Below are 10,000 nucleotides of genomic sequence, written 5' to 3' on the forward strand. Positions count from 1 at the left end.
CTCCCTATTCCTTGCTCTCTCCCCTTCTACCCCTGACAGTCTCAAAGGGCCCATCCATATGAGATGTGACAGCAGCTCTTAACCCGGGAACCTCTTCACGTCGTACAAGGGGGGGAACCAGAACTCTTCAAACCCAAATCCTCCCAGGGCTGGCCAGGAGTTGGCAGGTGTCGTAGTCAAATGACAACTTCAAGATTTTTTTTATAATCAAAACGAAAGAGCGCTCAATAAATCCCTGGAACAAAAGACACCAAGGTAGGCGACTATGACCATAAAAGGGCAACAGGATGTTGTCCTTACCTAGGATGGCGATGACCTCATCGTCCTGGATGACCTCGAGCGACCCCGACACCACGAAGCAGAGGGTGTCCACGCTCTCCCCGGCGTGGAATATGAGGTCGCCCGGCGCGCAGTGCGTGGTCTGGAACTCCACGGCCAGGGAGCGCAGGCAGCCATCACTCGCCAGCCGGAATGCCGGGTGCTCGTTAAACACCTGGGAGGGAGGAGGCAGCCGCAGGGTTAATTGGACAGGTGTGACTGTTACAGGGGTGTCTGCTACAGGTGTACCTGCACAGGTGTGTCTGTACAGGTGTGTCTACTACAGGTGTACCTGTAGAAGTGTGTCTGCTACAGGTGTACCTTTGTACAGGTGTGTTTGCTACAGGTGTGCCTGCTACAGTTGTGTCTGCTACAGGTGTACCTGTACAGGTGTGTCTGCAACAGGTGTACCTGTGAAAGTGTGCCTGCTACAGGTGTGTCTGCTACAGGTGAACTGTACAGGTGTACCTGTACAGTTGTGTCTGCTACAGGTGTGTCTGCTACAGGTGTACCTTTACAGGTGTGTCTGCTAGAGGATTGTCTACTACAGGTGTGTCTGCTACATGGGTGTCTGCTAAAGGTGTACCTGTACAGGTGTGTCTGCTACAGCTGTGTATGCCACAGGTGTACCTGTAAAGTGTGTCTGCTACAGCTGTGTATGCCACAGGTGTACCTGTACAGGTGTGTCTGCTACAGCTGTGTATGCCACAGGTGTACCTGTACAGGTGTGTCTAGCTCCTGCTATAGGTAGGTCTGCTACAGTTGAACTGTACATGAGTTTTCGCTACAGATGTGTCTTCTAGAGTGAATCTACTACAGTTGTGCTCGTACAGATGTGTCTTCTACAGCTACAGGTGAACCTGCACATGAAGCTGGCAATTAAAGCTGTAAGCAGTGACTTTAATTGTGACTAGATGTTTTTCAGGCAGAAGTAAAGGTCGCTCTGGCTCCAGAACACTGAGAAATACAACTTCCTTAGAAACATATTGATTTAAATAAATAATCTATGTCTCTTTCGCTACATTCCATCAGCTTACCTTCCTGTTGAGGTGGACGCAGATGTCGGCGCGCATGTCCTTAGGACAGATAGATAACACCTGGAAGACACACATGCAAGCGCGCACACGCACACACACACACACTTTAACTGCCTCGGTAGTAGAAAATAATACAGGAATGACAAAATATGCGGTTTAACAAAATGTGAACACATGCACGCAAACACTAATGAGAACAGCCCTGCATAGAGGTCCTCCTCTTCAGACGACCCATCACTGTTCCTTACTCAGGTCCCCCCTCCTCCTTCTCTCTTCACTTAACTCTCTCACTCCCTCCATCTCCGCTCCATCCTCTCTGAACATTAAAGGCCTTCTCTCTCTCCATCCTCCCTCTCTCTCTCTCTCTCTCTCTCACTCTATCACATCTCTCACATCTATTCATCTCTCTGTCCTCTCACTTCCTTTCCTCTCTCCTCTCTCTCCCTCTCTCTGCTATATCTTTCGCTCTCTCCTCTCTCTCTCATCTGTCTCTCTCTCCTCTCTCTCCTCTGTCTCCTCTGTCTCTCTGTCTCTCCTCTGCCTCTCTCAGAGTGTGTACGGTCTAGTCAGTCCCTGCTGGTCGCTGTAGAGAGCGGCCATTAGACCGGGATGGGGGAGCAGGCTGTCCCGCTGGGTTCGGATGGAGGGGGGTAGGGGTGGTAAGTTCCACTCCTAACTGAATCTTAACGGCGGTAAGTACGTGGCGGCGAAGTGACTCTGTGTTTCAATACGCCCGCAGCGAGAGGGAAGCTCTCAGTCGGCTGCTCCATCACTGCAAAGGGCCGCAACCCGCCGGAAACGGCTCCTGCTTTGTCACTGTGTGAGGTACTTAAAGCGAGACTGCGCATGGTGGCACTAATGTGACCGATGCATACAGCACCAGCATCCCCACTCTATAGGCCTCGTACATCTTTCAGTTGGTTAGTTAGTTAGTCATCTTCTCCTCGTTCATGTGCTTGGATATCGGTTGGTTCGCCCATTAGCTAGTTAGCAAGTTAGATTACTAGTTAACAAGTTAGTTCGATAGAAAGCTAGTCAGTCGACTTCTGTGTCAATACCCTTGGAAATGGATCAGGTTAGTAAGTTGGTTAGTTAGCTAGTTAGCTAGCTAGTCACCTCTTCCATGTAAATACCCTTCGACATGGATCAGGTACGTTTGTTTGTTAGTCAGCTAGTCAGTTAGCTTGCGCATTCTCCCTGTCCTTTTGACACGCATTGGACACGGACCAAGTCAGTTAGATATAAATTTAGCTAGGTAGTTAGGGGAGCGTATCTATGTAACCCTAAACCTGACCCTAACCCTTTGCACCCGGGGAACATAGGACCTGGGGAACATAGGGATGGCCTCGTAGTTAGTTAGCTAGCCGCCGTCTCCTCGTTGATACCCTTGGACACGGACCAGGTTAGTTAGTTAGTAGGTTAGTTAGCTGGTCACCTTCTCGGTGTCGATGCCCTTGGACATGGACCAGGTTAGTTAGTTAGATAGCTAGTTAGCTAGGCAGCAACTCCTCGTCGATGCCCTTGGACATGGACCAGGTTAGTTAGTTAGATAGCTAGTTAGCTAGGCAGCAACTCCTCGTCGATGCCCTTGGACATGGACCAGGTTAGTTAGTTAGTAGGTTAGTTAGCTGGTCACCTTCTTGGTGTCGATGCCCTTGGACCTGGACCAGGTTAGTTAGTTAGTAGGTTAGTTAGCTGGTCACCTTCTCGGTGTCGATGCCCTTGGACATGGACCAGGTTAGTTAGTTAGTAGGTTAGTTAGATAGCTAGTTAGCTAGGCAGCAAATCCTCTTCGATACCCTTGGACATGGACCAGGTTAGTAGGTTAGTAGGTTAGTTAGCTGGTCGCCTTCTTGGTGTCGATGCCCTTGGACATGGACCAGGTTAGTTAGTTAGTAGGTTAGTTAGCTGGTCACCTTCTCGGTGTCGATGCCCTTGGACATGGACCAGGTTAGTTAGTTAGTAGGTTAGTTAGCTGGTCACCTTCTCTGTGTCGATGCCCTTGGACATGGACCAGGTTAGTTAGTTAGTAGGTTAGTTAGCTGGTCACCTTCTCGGTGTCGATGCCCTTGGACATGGACCAGGTTAGTTAGTTAGTGGGTTAGTTAGCTGGTCACCTTCTCGGTGTCGATGCCCTTGGACATGGACCAGGTTACTTAGTTAGTAGGTTAGTTAGCTGGTCACCTTCTCGTTGTCGGTGCCCTTGGACCTGGACCAGGTTAGTTAGTTAGTAGGTTAGTTAGCTGGTCACCTTCTCTGTGTCGATGCCCTTGGACATGGACCAGGTTAGTTAGTTAGTAGGTTAGTTAGCTGGTCACCTTCTCGGTGTCGATGCCCTTGGACCTGGACCAGGTTAGTTAGTTAGTAGGTTAGTTAGCTGGTCACCTTCTCGGTGTCGATGCCCTTGGACATGGACCAGGTTAGTTAGTTAGTAGGTTAGTTAGCTGGTCACCTTCTCGGTGTCGGTGCCCATGGACATGGACCAGGTTAGTTAGTTAGTAGGTTAGGTAGCTGGTCACCTTCTCGGTGTCGATGCCCTTGGACATGGACCAGGTTACTTAGTTAGTAGGTTAGTTAGCTGGTCACCTTCTCGGTGTCGGTGCCCTTGGACCTGGACCAGGTTAGTTAGTTAGTAGGTTAGTTAGCTGGTCACCTTCTCGGTGTCGATGCCCTTGGACATGGACCAGGTGGAGACGATGTAGTCCATCACCCTCTCGCTGAGCCCCTTGGGGACCTGGTACAGCTTCAGGAAGTCCCGCACGTTGTTCAGCATCTCGTGGTAGCGGTTAGTGTTGGCGTACATCTGCTGGAAGATGGTCGTCACGTTTCCAAAGATGGTGGCGTAGAGGAGGGCTGAGAGGCAGAGAGGGGGAGGGAGGGAGAGGGGGAGAGAGGGGGGGAGGAAGAATTTGAGAGGGATGTAAATTAGGTAAATTTCAATACATGTGTTGATCGTGTCGACTGGGAGCGCAGGCTAACATTTAAACGTGTGACAGGTCATTATTTAGCATTATTAATCGGTTTATTAATAACTCGGTTCATCTTCCGCCCGCTGCATGGGAACACTTGCAGAAAAAACAGATTTTGACGAACCCTGCAGCCTTATTCTGGTCCCACATCACACGGCAGGCTGGACTCATCCATCTGCTTTACTGAACCATTTTTGACAGTGTGGGTGTTGGTTTGAGTCCCAGAACCGCCCCGGGTCCATATTAGTTCACTGTGATCGAAAAGCAGTTATAAAGTTTTAAAGAGAAGCAGTGCAGCTATTGGTCAATATACATTTCTACGTCGGAATAAGGTAAATGATGATAGTTGTTAACCATAAAGTACCTGCAATAACCTTCTGGATAAAGATGAAACCATTAAGGGTGGGATTGATTAATGGATCTATTAAACTGAGCTAGGGTGTTTATTTCATGACAAAAAGGTTCTGGGTTTGATTCCCAAAGTCTACCGTCTACCTGTAAACATCCCCCCTAAGGTTTGATGCCCACTAGCCCCTCCCTGCTCCTCAATAAAATGTACCTTAAAAAAACATGAATATTATTTGGACAAAACACCTTTGGGTGCCAAGAAATGTGCTTCGGAATTTGAATGTGTTGTCATTATAGAAGCATCAGCTAAAAAGCAAAGAGCAATGTGCGAAAACGATTGACGATCATCCCAGCAACCTTTCTAATAAAAAGCGAACCACCTGGGAACGACTATTCCAGTAAAATGGATCTATAAAACAAAAATCCACCTGATGTTGTATCCAAGATTCACTCGAAAGCCCTCCTCTGGCTCTCATGCCAAGAGAAAGAGACTGTATCCTGCAGGTTTTTCCTTTTTGTTCAGACCTCCGTGATAAATATAGACGGAGCGCCAGATTGTGGATGGAGATCTCTGCTCCAGAGCAGTTCAGACAAATTAGGTAACGTCTCTTCATCCACCCCTTCATCCATTACACCGCTCCCCCCCGCTGCCCTCTGAGACGGGCCTGTTTACACTGATAAAGGGAGAAGAGGCGTGTTTGTGTCTGTGTGTGAGTGTGTGTGTGTGCGCCTCGGTGTTAGTGATGTAAGATGTGTGTATTTGGATGACACATAACTGATGAATACAAACCCGCAAACAAACTTTTCTCACACACACATTTCACTCAAACACATATACACCTTTGCAAAAACACAGAGCTAGGGAGGTGTATTGGAATTCTCTCATTCTCCCTCTCCCTCACTCTCGCTCTCTCTAGCTCTCTCTCGCTCTCTCTAGCTCTCTCTCAGGACCGAACCGGATCCGAACCAGGCGCAGAGCGCTCCGTACCCTGCCAGCGGTCCTCGCCGTTACCATGGCAACGCACCCAGAATAGTGTCCCCATCGTCTCCCACCGCAGACAACAATAAAGGTTTAAAAAAATAGAAAGAAGAGAGAAGAAGAATGGCTAATGGAGGAAGAGTTAGAGAATCACAGGCAGTGGGTTGGGGGAGACAGGAGAAGGAGAAGAAGGAGAGGGAGAAGAGTGTTATAGAGACAGGGGGAGAGAGAGAGAGAGAGAGAGAGAGAGAGAGAGAGAGAGAGAGAGAGAGAGATAGCTAAGAGGTGGGAGGGAAAGAGAGAGAGATGGGGAGGGTATCAGAAAGAGAGACAGAAAATAAAAAAGTGTTTCCGAAAAGAAACAAATTACCAGAGGGTACGAACAAGGAGAGAGAGAGAGAGAGAGAGAGAAAGAGAGAGAGAGAGAGAGAGAAAGAAAGAGAGAGAGAGAGATAGAGAGAGAGAGAGAGAGAGAGAGAGAGAGCAAAAATGCCATTATAAAGTGAAGTTATAATTTTTAGTTGCTCCTTAATGACGTGAATCTGGATTGACTGTCTAACTCCTTCCTGCTCCTCAGTGACATAAATCAGAATGCACTGTAAGGCGTTACATTGAATTAAAAGGGTCTGCTAAACGTGTGGAAAGTAATCAGTAAGTGGCTAACTTAGTCCTGCCACAGCGGTCCAACACTGCCCGATAGTGAACAGTAGATCCCACCGATAGATCCCATCTCAACACTGCCCGATAGTGAACAGTAGATCCCACCGATAGATCCCATCTCAACACTGCCCGATATTGAACAGTAGATCCCACTGATAGATCCCATCTCAACACTGCCCAATAGTGAACAGTAGATCCCACCGATAGATCCCATCTCAACACTGCCCGATAGTGAACAGTAGATCCCACCGATAGATCCCATCTCAACACTGCCCAATAGTGAACAGTAGATCCCACCGATAGATCCCATCTCAACACTGCCCGATACTGAACAGTAGATCCCACCGATAGATCCCATCTCAACACTGCCCGATAGTGAACAGTAGATCCCACCAATAGATCCCATCTCAACACTGTCCGAAAGTGAACAGTAGATCCCACCGCTAGATCCCATTTCAACACTGACTCTGCTAATGGGATTCATCTGCTCGCTGTTTACATTTCATTAATCAATTAGTTGCAGATGGTGAAATCCATTTGTTGCCGGTGGCGAACGTGATGTAATTTTTTTCCAGTATTTCTGGAAGGGGGATGTCACGCTGCATGAACAACTGTCACAATCACCCGCTGCTGAGAGCCACACGCAACACACGACACATTCTGTCAACATAGCAGGCTCGTGTGTCTGTGTCTGTGTGCAGAGACATTTAGACAATCACAGTGTCTGTCTACATCCATGTGAATATGATTGTGTGTTAGGGTGTCAGTGTGTGTGTGTGAATATGATTGTGTGTTAGGGTGTCAGTGTGTGTGTGTGAATATGATTGTGTGTTAGGGTGTCAGTGTGTGTGTGTGTGTGTGTGTGGGAGTTCCATTCTTGTGGCGGACCCCTGCTGGGACCCTGGAACAGCATAGAGCTCGGAGATGGATCTTCTCAGTCTTCTGCTTAATCACTCCCATTAATCAGCGTTTGAATATCGTGTGCATTTGGTGTGCATTGGGTGTGTGCGTATGCCGCACGTGGTCTGCGGTGTGTGTGTATGTTGTGTGCGTTGCTTGTGTGTTTGGTGTGTGTGTGGTGTATGCGTGTGGTGCTTACATGCTGCATGCGTGTGTGTGTGGTGATCGTGTGTATGTTGCTTGCATGTTGCTTGCGTGTGCCGTGTGTGGGGCTTGCATGTGGTGTGCATTTAGTGTGTGTGTGTGGCGTGCGCGCGCTTGTGGTGTGTGTTGTGAGTGTGTGGTGTCTGGCCTCAAAAATACATATGTTCCTCTTACAATATTCAAAGAAGCATTTCACTTTTAAGGGCTAATTTGGAGCCCAGACCCTGTTCAACCCTCAGAGAACTGTTCAACCCTTAGAGAACTGTTCAACCCTTAGAGAACAGTTCAACCCTTAGAGAACTGTTCAACCCTTAGAGACCTGTTCAACCCTTAGGGAACTGTTCATTCCTTAGAGAACAGTTCAACCCTTAGAGAACTGTTCAACCCTTAGAGACCTGTTCAACCCTTAGAGAACAGTTCAACCCTTCCATAGAAACCCGTTGAGCCAATCCACAACCACTACTTCAGGTAACCCAGGCCTCACCTGAGGGGCCTTCCACTAACCATACTAAGTCCATCGGGGGCCCGTCTGGAGCCACCAGGGGCCCCGGGTCCCGTCAGGACCTGGAGGTGTTGCTGCTACAGAGGTCATGACCCCACGCTGGGCCCCTAATCAAACACAGAGCAGTAAACACCACAAAACCAGCATCGCTCGTTTTTTAAGAAATCAACCATTATTTTCTTGAAGAAAAGTTACGATTTTTTAATCATATTATTATGTCACATATTTCGGATATGTCAATTTTCAATCCATGCTGAAAATATTATGTTATGATTACTATGTGGGAATTCTAGGAATACATTTGATATAATTGCAAGCTGAATGTAGAACATTGTGTTGTTATGATTTGATGCTAGAATGCTATAAATGCTAGGAAAATGTAGTACATTTGGTTATCTTTTTTACCTAAAAAACAGGTTGAAATCCCTGAGAAATTTGCAGGTTGAAAGCCCTGATCAAGTTCAAAAGTTTTTTCTGATAACCAAATGTAGTGCTGAACTTGTCTAAAGGCCTGGCACGTAGTCTTATGGATCACTTAATAAGGAAGGGAACGTGTGATAGTTTAAATAAAAAGGGAAGTGTTACTGCTTTCTTTTTGTTGGGACTTTGTTAGTCCCAAAAGGGAGAATATATGGAAGAAATGAACCATTATTTTCTATGGCAAACTATGAATATTATCAGGCCTATGTTTCATATCAATACATTAATAGTGGAAAGCAGCTAAATCACCTCTGGATTCATAGGAAAGACTTGACACGGCGCCAAGTCTGGGGTGGTTCGTGGTGGTGGTGTCACACGATGCAGGATGGAGCCGCGCGAGTCTGGGGTCAAGGCGTACTATGGGACTCGACGCGGAGCCAGAGACTCTGAGGTCAAGGACTACTGACGTCAACCTAATCTTTAGATTAGCTGCGGATGTTGACCACATACTTAAAGGAATGTATGGCTGACCGGCCTTACCATAAAAGGAGAACAATGCATGCTGTGGGCGGCCATACCATAAGGGGAATAGCTTGGTTTGCGAGGATAAAAAGGCCGGGATCTTATGATCGGCAGTGCATTGAAAACTACTCGGCCTTGTTGTTGCTTGTTCAACAATAAAGTCTTAAGTCATACTTGATCCGGACTCCTCGATTCCTCATGCTCTCTTAGTTAGTTGAAGTGATAGCATTTGGTTATTTTCCACCACATTTTCTTCAATGCCGTACAAATGGGCCGTTGTAAGGACTGCTTGGATCTCCAATGAGTGGTTTTACCAGCGCTAGCCAGCTCTATAGACCCGCTCCCACTACAGCTAATGGGTTCTCTATTGTGCTTGGAGGGGAAACTTCAACGGCCTTCTTCCAAGGACACCCCTATCATTTTTGTTGGGCTAGTCCATGAACCATGTTGTCCAGGCAACGGTTCATAAGATCATGAGGGCTGGGAGGGGTTGGATCGATTTGTTTAAAACAGGGTTTTATAGGTCTTAGATATAAGAACAAAAGGGAGAAAATAGACAATAGGAGGGAGATAGAATTATATTGGTAAGCTTGCCTCTCTCCGTAGCCGCCTGAGGTGTCTGCTAGTTCCCACACACCGTTCAGCCCGAAAGCAGAGAAACTCCAACGGTGCCAAGTTTAGATCTCAGGATAGCCTACTTTCTGACACGCTTTCTCTAAAACACCCACCCACACACACACACCCACACACACACACTCGCACAGGTGGGATAAAACCCACCGCCGTCTTATCAACCCTTCCAGTTAAATATAAACCGTATCTTGCACGCATCATCATAAAAAAACCTATCAAACCATTCCAAGAGGACACCCCCACCCCCGCTCTGCCTCGCCCTTCACCGGAGGACACCGGCACCGTCCTACAACATCAGACCCTCCGCTCCCACATCCCTCCTCCCCCCCGAGCCCAGGAGTCCTGGGGGGGAGGAGGTGGTTTGGTGTCGGGGGCAGCATGTCCTGTACGGCTCCCTCCTGCGTCGTGTGACACCACCACCACCACGAACCACCCCTGCCCCAGCCGCCAGCATCGACCCACCTCGCGGCCTTGGCGTCTACCGGACTGCAGCGGGCTTGGGGGGGGG

General features: G+C 48.0%; 1 protein-coding gene across 1 annotated transcript in view; it reads right to left on the reverse strand.

The window, feature by feature from the left end:
- Positions 1 to 10,000, reverse strand: part of kcnh5b (potassium voltage-gated channel, subfamily H (eag-related), member 5b) — a gene marked incomplete at both ends in the record, with an annotated part of 73,863 nt that overhangs the window by 28,107 nt on the left and 35,756 nt on the right. The window contains 3 exon segments of the mRNA XM_079752218.1: positions 301 to 493; positions 1,356 to 1,415; positions 4,009 to 4,208. Of these exon segments, the coding sequence (XP_079608344.1) occupies positions 301 to 493; positions 1,356 to 1,415; positions 4,009 to 4,208 (453 nt within the window).

Source organism: Pollachius pollachius, assembly GCF_949987615.1.
Source record: "Pollachius pollachius genome assembly, chromosome: 15".
Classification (NCBI taxonomy): Eukaryota; Metazoa; Chordata; class Actinopteri; order Gadiformes; family Gadidae; genus Pollachius; species Pollachius pollachius.